Below are 26,605 nucleotides of genomic sequence, written 5' to 3'. Positions count from 1 at the left end.
TTGTTGATAGAAACATTGATCATAAAATGCTAAACGCTCTTTGAAGGACCAAATGTCTTCTAAAATCTAACCTTTGCGAAAGAAACATCACTATAGCTTCTCCAAAAAAAAAAAAAAACTGACAATGGAAAAATTTCAAAGATGGAAATTGGAAGAGATGGTATTGGTATCATGAAGGTTCTCTTCAGAAAGGCTCGTATATATTATAAACATATCGGTGCAGCGTCAAAAAGCATAAAGTTTTATTAGTTTAAGCATGGAATTTTTATTAGATCGCCCACATCGAGAATAATGGCATCCTTCGTCTAAGTGACTTGTTAGTGAGAAAAGGTGTAACTTTTTTCCGTTTCCTTTTCAGTAAGAAAAAGACAAACGCTTCCTTGTGCTGCTGCTTTTCTTCAAGACATAATATAACAATACACGCGCTTTCTTACGGAAGGAGGAAGGAAGTTTGAGAATCAAATTCAAACGCCAAAGAACAATGTGGCGGGGTAGTAGGGGTTTTCTTCTCCTAGTGCTGCTCTCTCTTCCCCTTTTCGATTCAGTAGCTTCTCTGAATCGTAGCAGTTTTCCGGCGGATTTCTTTTTTGGAACTGCATCTTCCGCTTATCAGGTTTTGTTATTTGCATCCATGGCTCCTTCTACCTCCTAACATTGTGTGTAGTTCTGTATCTGCATCTGGCTAAGTGAATGAAGTGTGAAGCTGCCTGTGGGCTGTGGTTTACTTTGCTTTCAACGTTGTTTGGTTATTTGCGTTTCCCCATGTTAATAGTTTTGATCTTAATAGTTTTCTGACTTTCTCCTGTAAATGAAGTATGAAGGTGCCGCAAACGAAGGAGGTAGAGGCCCTAGCATTTGGGACACCTACACTCACAGATACCCCGGTATGACTATTTGACTCTAACTCTTAGCAGGCTAGCAGCTTCTCATATTTTTTTTAATCCCTAGAAGGCACAGAAGTATCATCTGTTCTCATTGGAACGTTTTATGACGATTCACGCAAATATGAGTTTCAATCCTTTATATGGTTTTGTTTAAAAAAGATTAGGACATGATATCGAGGAATTTAATGCCCTCTTTTTACTGAAGTAGTTTAGCATGGTCTTTTTCTTCTCCCCAAATAGTAGAGTAACATCCTCTATTGTAGCTGAAATATTTTATGAAAGTTCGTACATAGATGAAATTGAATCCTTTCTTTCTGTTCAGAGTTAGAAACGATAATAAGGTAGTTGATGTCTTCTTCTTAATTAAGAAACACTCTGGCATGGCGATTCTTGAAATCCCCAGATAGCTGATTAATATCCTCTGTTTTTGCTGAAATATTTTATGAAGATTGGTTTATGTGGAATCCATCCTTTTCAGAAGCAAGATTATAAATTATATTAAGGAACTTGTTGTTCTTTTTCTTGATTAAATTTTATTATCAAACAAACACAAAGGCTTGAGGGGTTGAAACATTTTCTTGGTTCTTTAGAAAGGATAGCTGACCACAGTAATGGGGATGTTGCTACTGATTCATATCATCACTACAAGGTACTTTCATTCTCTAAGTATTTTAAATTTTAAATTGCTGAGCTTCATTTTCGTCTGGACTGATAACACTTTCCTTGCACAAAAAATTGTTAGGAAGATGTGGCTTTGATGAAGGATGTTGGATTTAATGCATACAGATTTTCGATCTCTTGGTCCAGAATACTTCCCAGTGAGAACTGAAAAAAACTAAGCTTTCCTATGTTCCTTTTATTTTCCTCAGATTTAATGTTCAATAACTGAGCCTTTCCCCCTTTTGAGACGCAGTAAGAGGTTAAATTTGGATCATCAGTTTTATGATCTAATCAATCTCATGATTAAATTATGTTCTAGGGGGGAACCTTAAAGGAGGAGTGAACCAAGAAGGCATTGCATATTACAATAATCTCATAAATGAACTCTTATCAAAAGGTCAGCAGAATTTGTGTGTCAGTGTGTGTGTGTGTGTGTGTGTGTGTGATTCATTATACTTATGTCCCAAAATCAAAACCAAGTTGAATTGAATTTCTCATTCCTTATGCTCACAGGAATACAGCCCTTTATAACACTATTCCACTGGGACCTCCCTCAAGCTCTTGAAGATGAATATGGTGGTTTTCTTAGCCCGAAAATTGTGTAAGTATTAATTATAATCACATGGTTTTCTATAATGCTTGGAACCCCCTTCTATGTTTTTTCTGGCTGCCTGAAACATTCACCCTTTGGTTTTGCGAACAGGCAGGATTTTGCATCCTATGCAGAAATATGCTTCAAAGAGTTTGGAGACAGGGTAAAGCACTGGATCACTCTTAATGAGCCACTGTCCTTTATCGTTGGTGGTTATGCAAATGGTGGATCTCCTCCTGGAAGATGCTCTAAGTGGCTAGGCCCAAACTGTAATGTTGGTGATTCTAGTACTGAGCCTTACCTTGCTTCCCACCACCAGCTTCTTGCTCATGCTGCAGCTGTCAAAGTCTATCGGGAGAAGTACCAGGTTACTGCATTTATATGGTTTTATAATCCAACAGATCAAATTAGATTTCATTTTCATGAACGAACCTTGTAGCTTGGTTAAAACAATGATGATCTTTTTAACAGATTTCCCAGAAAGGTCAAATAGGGATAACCCTAAATACTGGTTGGGTTATGCCTTTGACCCCATCTAATGCTGACAAAGAGGCAGCAGCTCGGAGTCTTGCTTTTTCATATGACTGGTAAGTGTCTGTTTCACTTGAACATAATCTACTTGTTTCAAATTCTTACCTGTCTTGTAGTGCCTCCCCTCCTCTCTCTTGTAATTCCTCATGGGTGATCAGGCCTAGCACTCATCATTCCTTGCTTTTGAAGGTTCATGGAACCCCTGCATTCTGGTTTATACCCTGCTGTAATGGTTGAAAAAGTTGGTGCGCGATTGCCGAAGTTTTCCAGAAGCGAATCCTTAATGGTTAAAGGGTCCTTCGATTTCATAGGTTTGAACTATTACACTTCAAATTATGCAGCTGCTACTCCTTGTCAACATGAAAAGCGAACCTTATTCACAGACCCTTGCGTTAGATCTACTAGTAAGCTACGGATGAACCTTATATATATCTCTGCACCCACTTTTATTGAGTTTGCAAATACATTTGCTTACTTATGATCCCTCGTGCTTCTTCAGCTGTAAGAAACGGAGTTCTCATTGGTCCAAAGGTAACTACTCATCTAGAGATAACTTCTACTTTGTTTAGAGACACTCTAGTGCATGAAATTGAATGTAATCTCTAAGACTCTTTCGTAGTCAAAGCCTGAGTTACTAGATCAAGTAGGTTGGCTCAATGATTTCCTGGTTTAAAGGGTGGATGGCAATGAAAGCCATCCCTAGTGTGGCGTTTTAATCCACTATCCAGGCATTTTAATTTTCCAAGTCCTTGAATCGTACTTAAATGATACATGGGCAAAGCCAATATTGTACTCATTCATTATAAATATTGAATTTGCAATATATCTTGTGCTCAAAATTTTATGAATAGGTTTCTAAATGCTTGAAACGTGAAGGATTTATATACCAAACGCCACCAAGTTCATTTATATTTATTTCTATAGTAAAAACCTAGCAACTGATCTAAGTAAAAGTTAGATTGAATTAATATTTTTCTGGCTTATAGGGTGGACTCCCTTAAAAAGAAAATTGAGAAGTGAAATAATTTTGCAGGCTGCCTCAGACTGGCTCTATGTTTATCCACGAGGAATTCAAGAGCTACTACAATACACGAAGGAGAAATTTAACAATCCTGTCATTTACATAACGGAAAATGGTAAGATTAGCCACTTTTTTCTCCTCTAACCGTAAAGGCTTGGCTTGGATCTTTACCAAATCAAAGCCCCTGTGTTTTGTTCTCCCCTTCATCAGATTTCATGTATTCACAGGAATTGATGAGGCCAATGATGGTAAAAGGAATCTCGATGACAAAATGAGGATGGACTACATCAGAAACCACCTTCTGTATGTTCAAAGGGCCATAAGGTGAGTGCAAAAGTGAATCAGTTCACTTGCAGCTTGAGAAACACGCACACAACACAACACAGTAAGATATCTAGCGTTCAAACAGACAGTTTTAGGCACATATATAAATGAACTCAACAAAAATTCATCAAAGTGGATATTTTAGGTGGGGGGATCCATTTGCTCACCTGCCTTTTGAGTTTCTTTTTATTGACCCCTTGCTCCAGGTAGCAGCAAAGTATATTGCTCTTGCTAATTTCTTGTGTTCAGAATCAGATGCAATTTGAAGTATCGTGTTGTATTTTTTGATACAAGTGTCTTCCACAAAATTAAGCACGGGCATGGCTCCAGTTTTGATGAGGCCATTTGTCATAGGTTGCAAAGCTCATGCTTCTCAGTTAACTTTGAATTTTGTCAGGAATGGTGTGAGGGTGAAGGGCTACTTTGCATGGTCATTCTTAGACAATTTTGAGTGGGGTGCCGGATACACTGTTCGGTTTGGAATGGTGTACGTAGACTACAAGAATGGGCAGAGAAGGTACCGTAAAAGATCAGCTTTATGGTTCAAAGTTTTTCTTCGCGGATGAAACGTCATGATTAGACTGGGCAGAGAAGGTACCGTAAGCTTAAGCGTGGCCACTATATGAAATTGATGTCTGATAATTGGCTCTAAGACTGCTTCATTGTAATCTGAGGTTCATGTCTTTCCTTGATCTGTTTCTGTACTTTGTTGTCTATTAGCCAACCCATAATATGGCGAGACTTTTGTTGTTCCGTTGGTAATACTTAACAAATTAGTGGACTCTTCAACATTATGAATGTGGCTACAAGTACCAGTGCTTACATTTTGTAGGTTAACGGCAGGTTTGTTTAAGATTAGAAAAGATTAGGGGAAAAAAAGGTAATTTTGATTGGTTAAACATGAGGGAGTCGTTGGGAGATGTGTTGGAAATAATTTTGTTTTAACTTGATACAAATGTGTTTATGATAAATAATGATATTGGGTTGCAATAGAATTTTAAGATGCGTGTGTTGTTTAGTTAGAAGAAGAATGAAGCCAAAAGTTAAGATATGCATTTAATGGAGGGTGAGCCGATGAAGCTTTCATTAACAGATTGTGGACTAGTAACACTGTGTTAGCACTATGCCTTGCATAAATAAGTTGAGATTTGTGAATTTTTGTAGAGTTTGCCTTTTTAAAGAAAAATAAAATTTTATATTTTATAAAGAATAATGAAATAAGGAAAATATTAAAAAAAGGAAAGCTTTACGGAAATCCATATATCCCAACTTCAGATGATTTAAATCCTACTTAATCTCATGAATTTTGTGTCTCTTTGTAAAATTCTTGCAATTATTTTTTCTATTTTTCAAAATATTTCTTTACAACACATCAATATTATTGTTATGTACACTTTTGATTGGGAATGGATTTGGTAACGAGAGCTTGCTTGGTCTTCATAAACCCGGTTTTTCTGGGCTTTAGCCTGAAAGCTCACATATTTCTTTGAAAAAAATTTAATTATGTTGATACATAATTTAAAATATTGTGTCATTTTAATATATCAATTCAAAAATAAAGCAAATAATTTTAACCATATTATTTGCAATATTATTAATTTTAATCCAACAATTTCAATTAAATGTTGACGGAAAAAATAATAAAATACAAAGCTTAAAAAAATTAGTACTTGAACTATCTTTTAAAGGGTTTAAATATGTTGGGCCTTAAACCCTTTTTTACTTTTATATAAAAAGAGTACATTTTTAAAAGTTCGGCTTTCAAAAAAATACAAAGCGAGGAATCCATTTTTGGGACAATGTTGGGTCTTGTGAAATCCTTTGAGTGATGGGACTCCATCCCCATATAATTGAAGCATGGACATGTTTTTTTACCAATAACTATGGAGATCGATTATTATATAAAAATAAATATATGTCAACTCACGGGTGTCTGACTGACTGTCGGTCTGCGCCAGAGGATATCATAAAAAAAATAAAGGGATATTTGATAAATAAAATATATTGTTATTATGTGATAGGTTGATGCTATTATTTTTTAATAAGTACTTTGAGTCTTTGCGATATTTTCTTTAGGAAGAATAAAAGAAAAGTTGTAAAGAATCAATTAATTTAATTTAAATTTTAAATCTTAAACTTAAAAAATTTATAAATTTATTTTAATTTATAATTTTATTGTGATGAATTTATAACTTATATTTTAAATTTTAACAGGTTCATCTTTCAATTTATAATTTTATTATGATTAATTTATAATTTATTTTTTAAATTTTAATATGATTAAAGGATAAATAAATTTATTTTCTCTATTAAAATTTAAAATATAAATTATACATTTATTATAATAAAATTATAAAATTAAAAGTTGAATTTATAAATTTTTAAAGTTTTAAATTTAAAATTTAAGTTAAATTAATTGATATTATTTGTTTTATTTTTTAAGTCTGATTCAGAATCAGAAACAGATAATGACTCCCAAAGGGCCGGCTATATCGTCCAAGAGACAGCCTTCCAACTGCTCATCCTTTCATTTTATGGTTTTGCTTGTATTTATTTATATTCAAGGTAGCGTAAAATATATTTAAATATTAATGAGTAAGCCTTAAAATTGGGACCATTTATTTTTGGCTTCATGATTTTTCCAAGAACAATTACTCTACTAGTACTATGTTGTATGTTTTTGGGATGAGTATTCACTGCGATGCTACTCAGTCCGGAAAAAAGCTGGATTAATCTTGATTTATAAATCTTACATTTTTTTATAATTTTTTTAATGTTATATTGATATTATTTTCGCACAGGGCACTTGAGATTTTCAAAAAGTAAACTTTATAGCAAGTTGTATTTCCATTAATTATAATAATGACAATTAATTGTTCAAACCACACGCAATATGCGAGAAAAGGTGTCTCATTTCTTTAAGAGAGCTCTAACTTAATCACATTATTTTTTAAATATAAATAGTGCAGCTTTTCTCACATTTTATGTGAAATACAAAAGATAGTCTTTTTTCTCAAGATGGTAAAGGTAATTAATTGAGTAAAAACTTATATTCTTTCTTTTAAAAATATAAAATATTTTTAATTGAATTATATCTCCAATAAAATATGGTTAATTATCTTTAAATTAATATCATTTTTTATATTTGATCTTATTTAATAAAGTATTTGGTTTTAAAATAAATATAAAATAAATTATTTATTAAGGACAATTTTGATAAAAGTATATTAATTACACCTAGTAATACTAAAAATATCTTGTATTTTTGAACATTTAAATTTTTAAAAAATGGGGTATAAGTTTTACTGTTTTATTTCTTAAATCTATTTTCATAATATTTGAATGAAAAAATTACTGAATTTCAGCCTAACGTAAGTAAAGCAGCAAATTGTTCCCTCATATGTGTTCCTTGTGGCAAATTGACCACCATACTATTAATTTTTTTTTTTTTACCGACTAACGTTCTACATTATGAGAAATATTTATTAATGATATTATAAATTGAAACTTGATTTAATAAACATCAAGTTCTAAATTTTTTTGTGTGAGACTTATATAGAATTTGGTGTCTACTTCTATATCAATGTAAGATAATAAAAATTACACTTGCTACTTTCTTTCTCTATACACATATCACGGTTCGTCCATCTACTTCTTTTTCATTGTGATTTTCAACAACCACCTAGATGTATTAAATCAAAGATTTAATAGTTATTAATTCAATATTATGGACCTATATGACTACTGTCATGATTCATGATCCATTTCTTTATACTTTAATGCTTTGGCTTTAAATATTTATATTTATTTTAACAATAAATTTTTATATTTATAAATTTATTAATATTATAATGCATCTAAACGATTTGGCACTGGATCCCACGTTCTTCTTCTTCTTTTTTGGCCATTCCATTATTTGGTATTTGGGGAAATTTAAGGATATTACCACCTTTTGCTCAAATAAATGCAAATTTCCACTACGCAAAGGTATTTTAATATATTTATTTAATGCAATTGTATATTTTAAAATTCAGACTCAAGATAATAAGTTAATTCAATTTTTTTCAACTAATTGAATGAAGTCCCTCCATCTGGATCTCACTTCTAACATGTGTTAATGTTTAAAAAAAAAAAACACTTTTTGAATGGAGCTAAGTGATGATACTGTTGAATTTGACACAATAGAATCGATATAATATATATATATATATATATAATATATCATTTTAAAATAATTCATAAAAATTAATAGTAATAATTAATAAATTATAAATAGTACGGAACTTAAGTCTACTTGCTTATATTAATTAGAACCAATTCTCCAATAAAATCTTAGTATTTTATGATAATTATAACAATAGCGCATTATATTTAAGTAAACGATGAAGTGAGGAAAAATGCCCGCATTACAAGACTTAATTAGAGAATTGGTTGTGATAAGTTACGTAGATAAATGGACTTAAGTTTATCCTTATAAGCAATATAATATAACTTATTTTTCATATGATAGACAAAAAAAGTGTGTATGGTTTTGCTCATATTAAGAATTTTAGGAAGTGAAATATTAGAGGGTTTGGAGATGATATGACGGCAGTATCCATTTTTTAATTACTGTAATACATTCATGATTTAATTTGATATACTCCCTGATTCTTAATATAAGACAGAAAAGCTTTTGTTAGTCTTAATATAAAGCAAAATTAAAGTAATTAATATATTTTTCAATTTCATACCTTATCTATTTGTTTATTTATTATATCATTTGATTTGGAAGACAATTTATTATATTTATCAATTGCAAGTAAAGGAAAAATTAGAAAATTATATGTTGTTTTAATAATTTTAAGAATATAACCGTATTTTTAGTAAACACGAAATTGATTAATTCTGTCTTATATTCTTAAGAACTAGGGAAGTATTCCAAAAATGTTTAATGGATTAGAAATAAATGAAAAATATGATTTGAGGTCTAAACAATTAACGAAGAGATCACATATAAATGAGAAAATCATATCCACAAACTTTGAAAGAAAATTATTTGCAAGTAAAGATCAATAACATATTTCATTCCAAAAAAACAAATTCATATTTTTATTTTAACAATAATGCATTTTGTATTGATCTTTGTCAATGAATAACTGTCTTTCTAAATCTTTAGATGGGATTCTTCCAATATAAATTCTTTCAATCGAAATATACAAAATTATAGTGGACATTTCTTTTTTTCTAAGCACTGCCTAGCCATCACAAGAACCGTTATAAATAGATGAGCTTCATGCAGCAACTGAGCACGAAAACAAAAGCAGCCATGAGAATTGAAGGTGATGTTGGTTTCCTCCTCTGCCTGTTATTGGTGGCCGCCACTGCCGCAACCCCTCCGGCAGCTTCCGGTGGCACTGCAAAGCCGAGCCATTAGTCTGTTCCGTTCAATAGAACCCTTTTCCCATCCGACTTTGTCTTTGGTGCTGGTTCTGCTGCTTATCAGGTGCGCGTGTGCGCGTGTTCATTCATTCATTTTCACTGACTTCCACAAACGTGCGTGTAAAAGTTTCATGGTGTTTAAGTGTGCGCGTGTGTGTGTAGTTTTTTTTTTTTTTTTTAATGTTAAAATTTGTTGTGGTTGTTGAAAATTACAGTCAGAAGGAGCGGCAAATATTGACGGAAGAGGACCAAGCATTTGGGACACCTTCACTAAGCAGCACCGGGTATGTCTGTACACCTTTTCCCTCTCCTTCACACCTTCTCTAAAGAAAATCAATTGCACGAGGGATATTTTGAGGAAGAAGATTAAGTTCAAAAAGAGAGAATTGCAAATAAACTATTTTAAATTTTAAATGTAATTTTTAATTAACAGTTGGAGTCTCTATCTACATATGTCTAAATTAATATTTACAATTCAATTTTTTTAAAATTTTTTTATTAGAATCTAACCGTGATCCATTCTCTATTTTAGGATACTTTAGTGTCATTTTTCCTTTTTATCCTTTTTATAATATTATATTGATTATTTATTAGATTTTTTTTCCTTTTTTAAGAATACGTTTAATTTAATATGGGTAAAGTAAAAGCATTTTTAAATATTTAGATAGAATTAATAAATTTTAAGATTTTTCTCAATTTTAATTTTAATTAAAAAAATGCTGGAAGCTATTTATAGATGGAATGAAAATGACTCCTGATACCTCGTTTGGTTTTCTTTTTCCCTTTTTATTTTGTTTATGAGGTTAAAGTATTAAAAAAACATTTGATTTTTAAGTAGTGCAATTAACTAATGAGCAGAAAAGATATCGGACCAGAGCACTGGTGCCGTAGCCGACGATTTCTACCATCGCTACAAGGTGTTCACCAACCTCAATCCACCTCATCATCAACTCATATCTATTTAATTTATCAATATTTCAACTTACATGCATACATATACATACATGCATGCATATATGTGTGTGTGTGTATATATGTTTGTGTTTCCCATATTGCAGGGTGGCATACAACTGATGAAAAAATTGGGCTGGACTCCTTTAGATTCTCCATCTCTTGGTCTAGAATTTTCCCTGGTAAGAATTTTTCTTTCTTTTAAATTGCGATTTATGGCATGAATAATATAATTATTTAAGATGGTGACATGTATCCATATTACCTTAGCTTTATGACACATAACGTTGATGAAAGTGAATAAGTGAAATTTAATAAGAATAATTGTTGTTTTTATTTGTGCAGAGGGAAGGGGAAAAGTGAATGACTTGGGTGTCAAATTCTACAACAACGTCATTAATGAGCTCCTAGCTAATGGTGACTCCCTCTTACGATATATCCCCTTCACTTAGTTATAATATAATTAATCTCCTCCAAATTATTATTAAATTAATTTCTGTAATATGAACACAAACTTTTGAAATGAAAGATATAATACAAATCTTTTTCATTTGCTGACCCATTATATTGTGGATATATATAGGTTTAACACCATTTGTCACCCTCTTTCACTGGGATCTTCCTCAAGCTCTTGAAGATGAATATGGTGGATTTCGTAGCCCTAAAATAGTGTGAGTAGTAAACTATCGTCCATCCAATCTCATGATGTGGACTCCCTTCAATAGAAGAATGAAAGACTTAAAATTCATTAACTTTGTCTTTTTAAAAAAAAATCATTTTTGCCCCTTTGTTTAAAGCCATATTGTTTAATTTTGAAAAATAAGATGACATTGAAAAATAGTAATATGATGATAAAGATATAATAAATATTTCATATACTTTATAAAAAGTATTAAAATTTCTTAAAAGGATCAGAGACAAGTAATTGTTCTATATGTTACACTTGTCTAAGTACAATAATAAATTAATTAATGATGTGGGGCTATGTTTAATTTGTTGTCAAATTTTAAAGATGTTATCAAATTACTTGCACATATCTCAAATTTTATGATGCTTCACATTTCCAAGTCACTATCATGTTGATGAACATCGAATCAAATGCCAAAATAATTTCATTATTATTGCTCTGATCTGAATGATATTTTAGGGATGACTTTGGAGAGTATGCAGACTTTTGCTTCAAAACATTCGGAGATAGGGTCAAGAAGTGGGTTACTCTGAATGAACCTTACTCATATAGTGTGAATGGCTACAATGGTGGGACGTTTGCACCTGGTCGGTGTTCTAATTATGTCGGAAATTGCATCGCCGGCGACTCCGCCACCGAACCTTACATGGTGGCCCATCACCTCCTTCTTTCTCATGCTGCTGCTGTTAAAATCTACAAAACCAAGTATCAGGTTCTCTTTAATTTCTGCTTTATATCTAGCGTAGCTCTATTAATTTCTTATGTTTAATTTTCTTCCTAATATTATACTTATTTATTTATCTCACACTCAATTATTTATTTTAATTATAGGCTACCCAAAAGGGAAAAATAGGAATCACAATAGTGACGCACTGGTTTGAGCCCAAGTCTGGGGATGCAGCCCATCGTGATGCTGCAAATCGAGCTCTAGATTTTTTCTTTGGATGGTACGTAAGTGAACAAAAAACATTGATACTGATCTGACCACAGTTCCAATTCTGACCTACTGACTTTTATTATTAGTCTTTGAACCAGTGCTTTAAACAATTTAATGAATAATAAATGAGAACATGTGAGACCAATTTTTCCCCCACTAAACATGTCGCCATTTAAAAAAAAAAAAGTGAAAATTTCATCTCATTCTTAAATTAACGTAGAAAATTGAGAGAGAGAGAGAGAGAGAGAGAGAGAGAGAGAGAGAGAGTTGTTGTTGAAGCTAATGATATGATCTCATGCAGGTATGCTCACCCTATCGCATATGGAGACTATCCCCAGAGCATGAGGTCACATGTGGGAGATAGGTTGCTAAAATTCACAAAAGCAGAATCAGAAATGTTGAAAGGATCTTATGATTTTCTTGGTGTCAATTATTATACCACCAATTATGCAGAAAATTCTCTCTCTATTAGCAGTGTTAATAAGAGTTACAGTTCTGATATGCAAGTCACTTTTTCAAGTAAGTGATCAAATTGACTTACATATTGGTATAAAGTATCATCAATTACCCCAAAAAAAAAAAAAAGTTCTTCTATATATCTTTCAAAACCTAATATACAACTTCATTTTTCTTTCAATCTCAGCCTCCAGAAATGGTCTCTATGTTGGTACCCCGGTATGTTCCTTCTTCTTGTGTTCTGGTTTTTTTTTTTTTTTTTTAAATAATGTACACGCATCCTTTCCAACTTGGCCATTTGTGCCACCACTAATAAAAAAACAAAAGTAATAAACCTCATTTGGTATAGGACCTATTACTTTGTTTATATAGTATGATTGTTAATTCCCTTTTTTATTTTTATTTTTTTGAAATAAGTTATGATTCACATAATTGCAAATTTAGGAGTTTCAATTATAAATAAGATATTTAAGTTTAACATGTAACTTTCAGTTTATAATTTCCTGAATCAATATTTATAACTTATTTTTTAAAAATATTTAATTGAGAATCTATTTATTATTAATTTAATTTTTTGAGACTTTTTTTAAAGAAAAAAGATTTGGTGGTCCGAAACTAACACGTGAGACCCACAAAACTCTATCTTTTTCCATTGTTGATGTTAAAGATATGATGGAACTAGGTTTGTGACTTTTGTAGACTGCTTTGAGTTGGCTGTATATTGCCCCCAAGTGACTCCATCAACTTATGGTGTATATAAAGGACAAATACCACAACCCACCCATTTACATCACTGAAAATGGTATAACAGTTTACAATTATTTGCTAAGCTTTCTATATTATTATTGTGGAACCCCACTTAATTAAAGTGTTTGTGGAAAATTTTAGGAGTCGCTGAAGCAAATAACGTGTCAAAACCAGCTCAAGAAGCCATCAAGGACAGTCTCAGGATCAGATACCATGATAACCATCTCAGAAATCTCCTTCAAGCTATCAAGTGAGTGTTATATATATACATATTACATAAGACAAGTTCATATATATATAAGTAACTATACATGTAAATTGATTATATATATGAATATTTTTCACAGGGATGGGGTGAACGTGAAGGGATATTACGCATGGTCATTTTTTGATGATTTTGAGTGGGATGCTGGTTACACTGTTCGATTTGGAATCACTTATGTGGATTTTAAGGACAATCTCAAGAGATACCTCAAATATTCTGCTTATTGGCTCAAGATGTTCCTCCTTCATTAATTTCCACGTGGTTGCTAATTATTTGCCAATTTGCCATGTTCTGAAATAAATGATGATCGTGTACTTTTATGAATTTTAAATAAATGATATATGGCTCACCCTTCCTTAGCTATATATATAACATGATTCCAAATCCCCAATCTGGTCTCCATATATATTATATGGAGATAGCAAACTGGAAGATTAATAGGTTATGAATATATAATACTTCCCCCTAAATTATTGATCCATAAATGTTCGAGACTCTAAACTTATTTTTAATACAATGCTTTCTTTTAATTTTCAAAAAAATGTAATATGCATTTATCATTAAAAAAAGGTAACTTTAATTGTTAGCGATTCAAAAAAATTACAAAAATTGATTCAGAACTTTTGGTCATTTTTTTTGTAATTTGTTAGTTTTTTTTATAATTTTTTGGTCAACTAACAGTGAGCTTAGTTTTGTTAACGACATGGATGGCATCACACCATTTTTAAATATTAAAGAGAAATATTGCATTAAAAATGAGTTTAAAATACTAAATATTCTTAGACCTATAATTTAAAGGTAAAATTGTACTTTAATGCTTTTTATATATAGTGCATTGAATTTTAAAAGGCAACATACATCTTCAGCCTTCACAAAATTGTATGAGTTATTGAACTTTTAATTTTTTTAATGAAAAATTTTTAATTTAAGAACTTAACCATTAACGTTTTAGTAAAAATGCAGTTTCTGTGCTAAAACGCTGATGACTAGGCATATCTCTCTACAAGGAAAGAAATATTGGCCATTTATATTTTATTTTTATAAAAAATGTTAAATTTATTTAGAAAAATGACACTTTAAAGTCTTGTATAGAGAATAATGCTGATTAAGTAAGTACTATTTTGACTTTTGAGAAAGAATTATTAAAATCCTTCCACTTGATCCAAATGAAGGGTAAGTTATTTTTTTTTCCCCCACTATCATCGATTTTTTTTAAGTCACAATTAGTTCTCTTTCTTCCATTATTTATTTATTCAGAGACAACAATTCAACTATAATGTAGTTCTAATTTGTTCCTTAAAAAAAAAATTCAACCAACTATCTTTTGATTTATTATTTCCTACAGACTGCATTATTGATATAATCAATTTTTTTAAATTATTAAATCCAACTTAAAATCCACATATTGTATTAAATCAATACACAGCCAATTCATGCTTCCATATAAAATTACATTGTTCAAATCAATCGCGATCGCTGAAAACATAAACGTTTAATTAAGAGTTAAGAGGCACCTAATAACATTTCAAGGCCAAGGTGACTCCTGAATGGAGACACTAAAATTGTTTAATTATTTAAAGAATTCATTTATAAAAAAAACGTAGGTTTCTCCATCATTAAACTTATTTTGATCATTTTTTGCGGAAATTAATTTTACGATATTTGAAGTACAGGTGTTTTAAAATTAAAATGTGTGAGAGAGAAACTCAACTATACAAGTATAATCTGAATCAGATCATCAATTCATGCATTGAATTGAAATAATTAAGAGAAAATGACATAGGCATGTCACAGGGAACCACCACAAAATAAGTTAATTTCTTAAATTCATATAGGTCCCTTTTTCACTGTCACTGGCCTTGGAACTCCACAACCGATGAATTATTAACAAACTTGGAGACTAATTAATAAAATTAAGTTTATAAATTTAATTGTCATTCTTTACTATTAGAGTGATAGCGATCATGGCAAGATTTATTAGAATTATTAGGGCCGTTAAATATATTGACCTGTCACTAATACTGTTAATTTGTGTTGAGTGAAATTATGATTAAGTAGATTAATAATGTTATTCACCCCGTTATATTTCATATTTTACATTTGATTATGTTAAAACATAACTTCAATACAAAGATTAAGGATGTTACTCATGGGTTAACACATTTATCATAGTTAGTGCCACTTCCTCGTTTTTTTTTGGCATATTAAAAAAATAGAAGGAATAACATTGCACACAAGATAAATTAGAAGACCTTGAAGGAATGAAAAAGAAACTACAAGGACATATCAAAAGACGTTAAACCATAGGATTAATAATTATTTATTTTTTTAAAGAAAAGCAGTATGGTCATGTTTTAAAAAAAAATTGTGTCAAGACTTTAGAGAAATCAACCCATTTTTTAAGATCATTAGTCTTCTAAGATACAATAATACAATTAAATATCTCATGCTTTATTGATAATTTAACATATTAATTAGTTGTCATTTTGCTATATCAAGTTATCAAAGACCTTATAATATTGTGTTATATAGTGGAGCCTTTAATGTTACCATCCCACCTTCTAATCCTTTTTTCCTGCTATGCCTGCGTCTTCGCATGTTACTCTCCCTAGAAACAAAACAAAGAAGAAAATAATTTTTTTTTTTTTAAAAAAAAAAAGCTGACCGACAATACTCATTATTTACCTAATAGAAAATTGCAAAATTGCGGCAAATGTCAGTGAATGTGGGGTATAAATCCAAAAGGTCAAAAAAGAAATAAATAAATTAAAAAAAGGAGAAGACAACAGTTAAATATGTTTGGATACAGCTTTTACGCGCGCGCGCACCCACAGCTTTTCTTATTTGAAAGTACTCTTAGCATATAATCTGAATTTAAAATTGTTTGGGTGCTTATTATTGTTAATCTGAAAGCCTATTTGAGTTTGATAGTCCATTTAGCAAATATAGTTTTTGCTATCTTTTAAATTTTAAAATATGAATTGGAACTAATTTCAACTAATTCACATATTATCTAAACACCTTTTGAGTTTATTGCTGATATTTGAAAAAAAGTTTTGATCAAAGTTAAATGAACTATTGATAAACATAATACTTTTGACTTTTGACAAACATAATATTTTTGATGAATACCTATAGTATAAAAAAATTTAAATTTTGTAAAAATTACTTTCTAAACCAAATGTAGAACTAGATCAAATAAAGATGATTTAGAAAGTCAAATACTTTTAAACCGGTCATACAACCGGTTTAAATAATATCACTGGCAGTCGCATTTTCTAAACTGTATGCAAAAATAGCCAATTTAAAAAGGACGGTTTGAATAACCTATTTTGTACTAATAAAATTGATTTTTGGTAAATAAACTTTTGATCTGATCAAGAGACTTATTCAATAAGTGAGAAATGACTGTATAATCCCAGGTGATCGAGATAAACTATCGTTGTGTACTTTAAATAGGAGTGTTTCTTGAAGTAGGTGAAGAGCAAATTAAAGAGCCAAGCATGAGAGTTGTAGCGTTGAGCTATGTCGTTGTTTTGTTCTTCTTCTTCTTCATCTTGTTGAGAGGCATAGAGAGTGCAAAGCCAAGTCATTATTCTGTGCCTTTCAATCGAACCCTTTTCCCTCCCTCCTTCGTATTCGGTGCTGGTTCTGCTGCTTACCAGGTATATATCTCTTCTTTTCTTCTTCAGTTTTTCTACAATCTTTGGCGGACCCCAAATTAAAAAATTTGATGATTCAGTCAGAAGGAGCAGCAAATATTGATGGTAGAGGACCAAGCATATGGGACACCTTCACTAAGCAACACCCAGGTTATTAAGTACATTTACATATGTTTTTAAAACAATTATTCACTTGTACTGCGCACCTTCTTCTTCTTCTTCTTCTTCTTTTTTTGGGACCAAAAGAAAACAGAGATACCAAAGTGAAAAACGCCAAAGCAATAGCGAAACTAAGAACAGGAAACTCCTAGTTACAGAGCAAACAGTAGCCAGGAAAGAAGAGAATCGGGACAGGGGCTCGACAACCCAATCTTTAGAGCACTTCCCTCATAGAAACTGCACGAGCAAGAAAGTTTGCAACGAGTTTAGAATTTCTTGGGATCCATTTGAAACAACAACGGCTCATCGATTTAGAAGAAGAATTAAAGAAATAATTAAATTTTTTTTATTCAGGACATAATTTTATGTACAGTAGAAGAATTAAAGAAATAATTATTTTTTATTAAGAAACTAATTGTATGTCAAGAGATCGATGCTAAAAAGAGAATAAATTTTGATAAACAGAAAAGATTTTGGATCGCAGCAATGGTGCTATTGCAGATGACTTTTATCATCGGTACAAGGTGCATTTGCTTTTCAATTTTATTTCATCATATAATTGCTTATATTTCTGATCTTTCCACACACAAAGAGATACATATAAATTATATATATCGGCTCTACAAATAATTGACGTTTGTGAATGGCATAATAATTGTAGAGTGACATAAAATTAATGAAAAAGATAGGGTTGGACTCGTTCAGGTTCTCCATCTCCTGGTCAAGAATATTCCCTAGTAAGTATATATTATCTATCCTCGTCTAAGTGTTTTGAATTATTTAATTATTTTCATATGAACAGATTAATGTTGAAACTTGAAAGTGATGATGATTAGCAAAAAATGAAACTTGTTTATTTGCAGAGGGGAAAGGAATGCTCAATCCCTTGGGGGTTAAGTTCTACAACAATCTCATCAATGAGCTCCTTTCTAATGGTCAACTTCTCTGTCTTTTTCTCTTTCTTTTTAAAAATAAATAATGATGGATCTGAGTTTTTTTTCTTCTAATTTTCAAAAATAATTTTAAACTCACATATTATTGCATTTACAGGATTGACACCATTTGTGACTCTCTTCCACTTTGATCTCCCCCAAGCCTTAGAAGATGAGTACGGTGGATTTCTCAGTCCTAAAATAGTGTGAGTCATACTAATTAACTAAAATTATTGTCAATCAACTCAATATTTATCCTAATGATTAAGTATTTTATTTTGCGTTTTTTTTTTTGCTTATTATAATCCAATTGATATATAATATATGATGATGTAGGGGGGACTTTCATGAATATGCTGATTTTTGCTTCAAAACTTTTGGTGATCGAGTGAAGCATTGGGTTACTTTGAATGAACCCTACGGGTACAGCAATAATGGCTACAATACTGGAAGCTTCGCACCGGGAAGATGTTCTAACTACGTCGGAAATTGCGCCTCCGGCAACTCCGCCACCGAGCCCTACCTTGTGGGCCACCACTTGCTTCTTGCTCATGGTGATGCTGTCAGATTATACAAGGCAAAATATCAGGTTTTCTTTCTCACTACAAAAAAAATAAGCTCCATTTTTTAATTATGGCCTAATTTGCGATAAAAAACTTTTTTTTTTCTTTTTATGAAGGAGTAGTTTGTGATGAAAAGTATTTTTGTATGGCTGCAAAGTAGAATGCAAACATATTTTTGTAAGAAAAGTAATTTGTGTCAGCGTGTTTTATTTTTTGAGATATGTAATACTCACTCCGTTAAAAAATATAAAATATTTTTTAAGGAGTTGAATATTAAAAAATATAAAACATTTTTAATTTTTTTGAGGTGTAATTATTGCCTTTTTTTAAAAGTATTTCTATTAATAAATGATTTTATATTTATTATAAAGCGTTTAATAGAGATAAGTATAAAAAAATATGGTTAGTTTGAAAGTAGATAACTATTTTATTGAAAAGTGAAATTTGATTAAAAATGTCTTATATTTTTTAACGGAGGATTAAAATTTTTGACCCTTAAACTTTCAGTCATCAACTTGATACTTCATAAAATGTAATACTTATCAATCAAATTTCTAGACTTTTGCAACCATATAAAATTGCACCACATGCGTATGTCTAGGATTATATGTCTTTAACTTAAATATAATTAGTCATCTTGCCATAATAGCATCTTCCATTCACACCCTTTCTTTTATTTTTTTAATTCAATTGTCCAGTATTCTGAAAATTTTGGGAATATTACCACCCTTGTCCTCTCATTTAGACTAATTCAAACCATTGGACCGTTATTACTAACCACAATTTCATGAGTATTTTGGGCATGCCCTTAACATATTTATTTAACGCAATTATGTATTTCAGAACTCAAACCTAAAACTCCATGATAACCTGATCAATTTAACTCTCTTGACTATATAAAATCAAGCACCCCTTGATTTCACTCTTTCTTTTAACCAGACCTACATCCCCCCTTCATTATCACTAATGTATTTGTGGGTGTGGGTGTTACACTGGAAACAGAAATATCAGAAAGGAGAAATTGGAATCACATTAGTGACTCACTGGATGGAGCCAAAAACAAACGCTCCTGCCAATCGTCTGGCTGCAAGTCGAGCTCTTGACTTTTGGTTCGGATGGTATGTTTTGTATGAACTTCTCAAATATTTTCAGATTTTTCCTGCCTCTCTTATACTTTATTTGGAGGATATGAGAAGTGAGATGAAAGAAAATGTCGTTCTTCTTATATATATATATATATATATATGGAATAACAAGAGAATTGGAAAGAAGAGTGAGTAGTCTCACAGTTTCACTATAAGAATGATACTTACAGAAAAGAGGCAAGTACTTTGTACCTATTTTTCTGACTTTTGGGGTAATTTTTGGAAGGTGTATATCTATATCTATATCTATATATATATATATATATATTCTCTCCAAAATCTTTCTTCTTCTGTTTCTTTTTGAACGAAAATAAATTCTTAATCAAAAGAGATTATGGGCTAGTCAAGTTTGTCAAACAATCTCCTTTCATCATCCACCACTTTAACAAGAGTTATTCAAAGATAATATAACATAAATATAAAATCATTTTGAGCTTGAGTAACCAACAGATGAGCACAAGTAGTGTTGGCTAAACCCTAAAACCCTAAATATTAAACATAAAATTCAAATGAATGTTCCAATCCCAATAAAAATATATTGTGGCTTGGTTGATAATTTTTCTGAACAGATGATGACTAATATCACTTCTAACGATCAGGTTGATCATTTAATCACAATTCATGTAGACTTGTACATATTGCGAAAATTCCTTTCCCAACATAACTGAAGACAAATCTTTCTCCTTTTGAATAAAAAACTACTGAGAAGAGAACGTGCTAGTCTTTCTCCACTTTCCCTTTCATCCTACTTTTACTTGCTATCCAAACGAGGTAAAATCTATTTTTATTTCCTTCCTGTTACTTTTCTGTCCAGTCAAACTTACAGCTTTTTACCTCTTAAAATTTGCGTTTGCATAGTATATTAAAACACCATGAAAACTGACTAACAAAGTTGGATCTCTTAGAATATGCTAGTCTATCCTATAATCTTCATCAAAAGAGGTTCACACATTTAATATCTAACTATATCTCGAATATGAATGTTTCTAACATAAAGACACATGTATGTAATAAAAAAACAAACAAAAAAACTAAGTTTAAGTTTCTAAGCAATAATTTTATGTTTGTGCAGGTATGCTGAACCCATCACGTATGGTGATTATCCGCAGAGCATGAGATCTATAGTGGAAGATAGATTGCCAAGATTTACAAAAGCAGAATCAGAAATGCTGAAAGGATCTTATGATTTTCTTGGTGTCAATTATTATACCACTAATTATGCAGAAAATGCTCCCTTAACCAGCACTGCTAATCGGAGTTTCTCTTCAGATATGCAAGCCTCTCTCTCTGGTAATTAACCCAATCATTAATTTCCTATAAAACTAATTACATATTATATTATACTATATTATATTATGTTATGTTATATTCACTAACATGACGCAACACAAATAAAACGTCATCTTCATTTTCTTTTGATTTCAGCTCTGAGAAATGGCGTCCCTGTTGGTACTCCGGTATTTCCTTTCTTTTTTATTAATTATTTCCTTAATTAGAGATTAGAAATATATTATTGGATCGTAATTCTACAGAGAGATCTGTGAACTTGAAATCCCATTCCGCCAGTCTCCAGATCTCAAATTCAATAATATAATTACTTCCTCCGTCCCTTACATATAAACTGTTTTTTATAAACTTATTTTGTTCTTAAACATGTTTTTTAAATAATTAAATAATTTTGTCCTTATCTTAAAAAAAGAAAAAATATATTAATTATTTGTTTTATTTATCACCATCATGATATTAATTAACATTAGTAGGGGCAAAATTGAAAAATTATTATGATTTAATATAATTTCAACTACGCGGACTTCAGTAAAAAAAAAAACATCTTATATATAAATGTATGGAATATATATGTTTAAATATGTAAATATAAGCACAGATTTGGATTAAGATATATTCATATAAATTGTTGGATTAAAATATATTCTCTCTGAACCATAACATAAGTTATCTATAATGCCATGTGAAACACTAAAAGGATTAGGAAGAATCTCGCCGAATCCGGATCTCTGTGCGTCACTCCATAAAAGCTAGTTAAAGAATTTAAAAGTGAGAGGTGGTTGACTAAAAAATGCAATATTGGAGTTAGGTGATAGACAAAAGAAAACTTAATACAGAAGAGTGTTTTGGATGGTTTTGCAGACAGCATTGAGTTGGCTTTTTATATATCCCAAGGGTCTCCGTCAGCTCTTGCTGTATGTCAAGCATAAATACAACGACCCACTCATCTATGTCACTGAAAATGGTTGGTACCCAAAACTATTCATCTATTTGTGATTTTTAACATTATTATATATTTCTTTTATATATAATTTTTGTTGAAAATTTTAGGGGTTGCTGAAGCAAACAATGCATCTATACCAGTGAAAATAGCGATCAAGGATGGGATCAGAATTAGATACTATGATGGCCACCTCAGATATCTTCTCCAAGCTATCAAGTTAGTTCTCATATATATTACCACAACGAAGAAATTGATTAACTGATTATTGTAAGAAATAAATTAATAAATTTTATCCACGAAAGTTATTATAATTAATGAATTGATGCATGTCCATCCACGAAATATTACATATAATTTAATCAAATTTTCATTAATTTTTTAAAATATAGACATTTAAAAATTAAATACAATTTGTTTTCAATAGTTAAAATCCAAACTTTTTTTCCATAAAATATGAATTAAATGAATCAAGGACTCTAGTATTGAAAATCATGTCAATTCAACCGAGTGAACCGGTAAAAAATTAAACTTGTGCCTTAATTGGTTGAATAAATTTGTTCATAATTAGTCAATTCATGATTTAACTATAGTTTTGACTATTGGTCTTTAAACTAACAACATATTGACTAATTCAATAATGGGTTCGATCTTCATATGTGCAGGGATGGAGTGAAGGTGAAGGGATATTATGCATGGTCATTTTTTGATGACTTCGAGTGGGATGCTGGTTACACAGTTCGATTTGGAATCACTTATGTGGATTTCAAAAACAATCTCAAGAGATATCTCAAATATTCTGCTTATTGGCTCAAGATGTTCCTCCTTCGTTAATCCCTATAATACTATTAATTGTGCTCTATGGATTCTTCCATCATGTTTCTTATCTTCCATCTTTCATCATGTGCTCCTAAATCTCAAAAATAAATGACATCTCAAGATCATGCAGTAACATTTGGTGTATGTTGTTAATATCACAACTTATTGTGTTCATCGGTTATGAATAGTGTAACTTATATAAATATTTCAAATTTTTATTATATAATATAAATTCTTCATCACTAAAATTTTTTCTCTTATTTTTTTTTTACAAAAATCAATTTTAGATGCCAATCATAAATTCATTTAGTAAAAAAAAAAAATCCACATTATCATCACTCCCGTATTCGGTATTCCTGTGCAATACAAATCAAAAGAAGACAAGGCAATAATCAAATTTCAATCAAATAAAAAGATTAAAGAAGAAGAATCCTTCAAAACGAAGGAATAATATCTAAAATACCCACACGCAAAATGAATTGGGCCTCTTTCTCACTCCATTCCTTGGCAGCCCATATTTCCTCTTGGCCCAACACACTCAAGCCTGTTTATCATTAACGACATTCACGTTTATTTCATTGCTTCACGATGATGACGATTACATTGTTCAAAGTATTTTATAAAGTTACACTAAAATCATAATAATGTGACGTTCATTGAAAAGGCACCAATAATACGAGGTGGCTTTTGACTGAATACAATATCATAATAATAACAATAATAATTAGTCAAAAGTATAACATATGCGAAACGTTTGTGCCATGAAACTTACTTTTTGTTATGTCATAATAAATATAGTTTTAACTTTTATGTTTCCTATACTCAACTTTTTTCTGAATAATTTTATAGTATGCTGAAAGTAAGGCTTTCATTTCACATGCCTGATCTGATTTGCCTGTTTCTCTTTTTATTTTAAATTAGGGGCATCATAATCATTTTGCCAAAACATTAATGTTAGAAAATTCTCAAAGGATTTAAGAAAAATTATCACCTTTCATAGAATTTTATTGTTATTTACATATTTTAAGGAGATTTTTCTGTCATTTTTTTAATCAACTAATTATCATAAATATTACATATAAATTAAATATATTTTCATTATAATAGTTAGAATTACACAAAATTTCTTAACATAATAATTAGAGAGTAAATCACACAAACCTCTTATAATTTATTTGATCACGATTCAACTACAATTTTAATTGTTAACCTTTGAACCATTACTTTAATCAATTTAATGCTAAGTACAATGACAAAGACTTGTTATCTGAATTTTGGATGCAGGGGTGGAGTGAAGGTGAAGGGATATTACGCATGGTCATTTTTTGATGACATTGAATGGGAAGCCAGTTATACACTTCGATTTGGAATCACTTATGTGGATTTTAAAAACAATCTCAAAAGATATTCAATATTATTGGTTTAAGATGTTCCTAGCTCCTCCCTTAATTCCACCATTTTCATGCTAATATTTGTAATTTTTTATATATATTCACAGTCACACATTTCTTTTCTTTATTCTTTCTCATTACCTGCTTCTAATAATCGTGTACTTGTAAATTTCAAAAGTACATGGGATTTCATTGCTTCGTGGTTCATGACAAACTGTTCATATAAAGACGTTATATATGGTGCCTTGGGTATTGGCCTATGATCCGATCTGCGCAGGTGTATATATGATTTATTGGTAATTTTAGTTAATGATAAAAACTTGTGTTGATTTAATTAGACAATTTATGTGCGGGTGTAGTGAACCAATGTTCAAATGTTTATTGGAAGCAAAGGTGAAAATAGATTAGATTGAGTTAAGCTTTGACTAAATAGACCAAGCCTGTATGGCAAGTTAAATTTTTAAATTTGACCTGAAATTTATATAAAAATGTTTTCATGGCTCAAATCCAAAGTTACCTAAAGCTTGAATTAACTTGAAAGACTATTTAAAAGTAAATATTTTAAATAGGCTTGTATTTTAATTTTAAATATCTCAAATATACTTTAAAACTATTAGTATATAATATATAATTTAATTTATCAATTATAATATAGAATAATTAAAAGGATTCACCAAATACAATACAATATGATAATAAAGTAATAACATTAAAGTCAATATATAAGTTCAATTCAATTGAAAACATAATTACAAATAAAAAAGAATAGATTGATTAATAATCAAAGGATGAAACTGATGTGTGTGTGATATATTACACAAGATATATTTGTATGTGTAAATAGGTCAGCTCATTGAACTCATATGTTTGGCCTCAAAAAAAAAACATAACTTATTTAATTAAATAGATCTAATTAAAACTTTGAGCTTACGCTAGGTTTAAAGTTGGCTAGGATGCACAAAAGCCTTGGCCTATGCCCACCCCTAATTGCCTCTAATAAAAAAAAAAATATAAATTGCGTGTGAATGATTAAATATCATCTAAAATATTTTTATTTTTATACATATTCTTTAAATTTTATTATTTTAATTGAGATCTAATCATGAGTCAATGAATTTTTAAGTTATTTTTTTATACTCCCTCTGTTCAAAAATATAAGATATTTTTTGAGAAGTTGGATGTTTTTAGTCTTTTGAAGTGTAATCATTGCCATTTTTCTCAAAAGTATCCCTATCAATGTAATTTTATATTTATTATAAAGTGTTTAAATAGAGTATTTAATAAAAATAAATATAAAAAGATAGGATTAGTTTGAAAGTAGATAATTATTTTATTGAGAGATAAAATTTAATTAAAAATATCGTATATTTTTTAATGGAGGGTGTAATTTTTATGCATTTGCTGTCAAAAAAACATGAGAATTCACGTGTCCATGGAAATGGTACGACTGGTATTAAATTTCCCACAAATATCCAAAATGTACCCAATAATTTGGGGGGGGGGGGTGGAGGATATAAAACTAAGAAATTTCAGGTAGCTAGACAAATATATTCTTTTTAGCAACTAGCTAGACCAGTGTCTTGGCCAACAAGAAGATTTTTTATGATAACATGCCTATCCATATGTTGCTTGCTGTGTGGATAAAATTTAACGCATAAGGAGTCTAAAATAAATGGCTGGTGAGAAAAAGATGTCTACAATAAATTATGTTATTTTTTTTATTTTTAGCACAATTTCCTAGAAGTCATTCATTTACTTCAATTAATATATGTGCAAGAACATAATAAAACAGGGATATTTCGTAAATAAACCAATCCATGTGGTCACATGATATAATTAATTTTATCTTATATATTTATTTTTATCCCAATTAAATTTCATGTTATATATAAGCTAAACTTTTACATCCATCAAGAAATGTTAGTTATATTCTTAAAATTATAAAAATATATATAATTTTGTAATTGTATCCTTCTTTTCAATTAATAACTACAATAAATTGTTGCTTAAGAATTCAAACGATAATAAATAAAAAATGATAAAATTTAAAAATAAAATTAATTACTCTAACTTTATCTTATATTAAAGAACCAAAAAACTTTTAAAATTTATCTTATATTAATGGCTAGAAAGAGCATATGCTTGAATAACAACCAAAAGGTGTATAAGACACCTTGCTACAATCGACAATTTAAATGACACGTGATTATTAGAACATAAAAACTAGAAT

At 30.3% G+C, this 26,605-nt stretch overlaps 2 protein-coding genes and 1 pseudogene across 2 annotated transcripts; all 3 read left to right on the top strand.

Annotated features, from left to right (window-relative positions):
* The first annotated feature begins 357 nt into the window (after positions 1-357).
* Positions 358-4,806, top strand: LOC129315968 (beta-glucosidase 13-like). The gene is made up of 13 exons (XM_054960161.1): positions 358-613; positions 815-884; positions 1,475-1,533; positions 1,627-1,702; positions 1,864-1,941; positions 2,058-2,145; positions 2,248-2,503; positions 2,608-2,723; positions 2,857-3,071; positions 3,167-3,198; positions 3,701-3,803; positions 3,916-4,012; positions 4,410-4,806. The coding sequence occupies exons 1-13, from the start codon at positions 482-484 to the stop codon at positions 4,576-4,578; spliced, it is 1,491 nt and encodes a 496-aa protein (XP_054816136.1). The 5' UTR covers positions 358-481; the 3' UTR covers positions 4,579-4,806.
* Positions 4,807-9,320: 4,514 nt separating this feature from the next.
* LOC129316713 (vicianin hydrolase-like) lies at positions 9,321-13,859 on the top strand (annotated as a pseudogene).
* Positions 13,860-16,944: 3,085 nt separating this feature from the next.
* LOC129315997 (vicianin hydrolase-like) lies at positions 16,945-23,145 on the top strand. The gene is made up of 13 exons (XM_054960211.1): positions 16,945-17,142; positions 17,220-17,289; positions 17,764-17,822; positions 17,960-18,035; positions 18,162-18,233; positions 18,349-18,436; positions 18,567-18,819; positions 19,796-19,911; positions 21,011-21,228; positions 21,364-21,395; positions 22,087-22,189; positions 22,276-22,384; positions 22,831-23,145. The coding sequence occupies exons 1-13, from the start codon at positions 16,981-16,983 to the stop codon at positions 22,997-22,999; spliced, it is 1,527 nt and encodes a 508-aa protein (XP_054816186.1). The 5' UTR covers positions 16,945-16,980; the 3' UTR covers positions 23,000-23,145.
* The last annotated feature ends 3,460 nt before the right edge of the window (positions 23,146-26,605 follow it).

The sequence above is a fragment of the Prosopis cineraria genome, unplaced genomic scaffold, assembly GCF_029017545.1.
Source record: "Prosopis cineraria cultivar Desert tree isolate PC_DT_omini unplaced genomic scaffold, ASM2901754v1 PC7, whole genome shotgun sequence".
Taxonomy (NCBI): domain Eukaryota; kingdom Viridiplantae; phylum Streptophyta; class Magnoliopsida; order Fabales; family Fabaceae; genus Prosopis; species Prosopis cineraria.
This window is presented reverse-complemented; position numbering and strand designations above follow the sequence as displayed.

Bases quoted from the DNA above. Each gene is read 5' to 3' on its own strand.
- LOC129315968 (XM_054960161.1), top strand. From the start codon at position 482: ATGTGGCGGGGTAGTAGGGGTTTTCTTCTCCTAGTGCTGCTCTCTCTT. The intron at 1,534-1,626 runs GTACTTTCATTC...AAAAATTGTTAG, and splicing joins ATTCATATCATCACTACAAG to GAAGATGTGGCTTTGATGAA. The intron at 3,804-3,915 runs GTAAGATTAGCC...ATGTATTCACAG, and splicing joins CATTTACATAACGGAAAATG to GAATTGATGAGGCCAATGAT.
- LOC129315997 (XM_054960211.1), top strand. From the start codon at position 16,981: ATGAGAGTTGTAGCGTTGAGCTATGTCGTTGTTTTGTTCTTCTTCTTC. The intron at 17,143-17,219 runs GTATATATCTCT...TTGATGATTCAG, and splicing joins CTGGTTCTGCTGCTTACCAG to TCAGAAGGAGCAGCAAATAT. The intron at 18,820-19,795 runs GTTTTCTTTCTC...CACTGGAAACAG, and splicing joins TATACAAGGCAAAATATCAG to AAATATCAGAAAGGAGAAAT.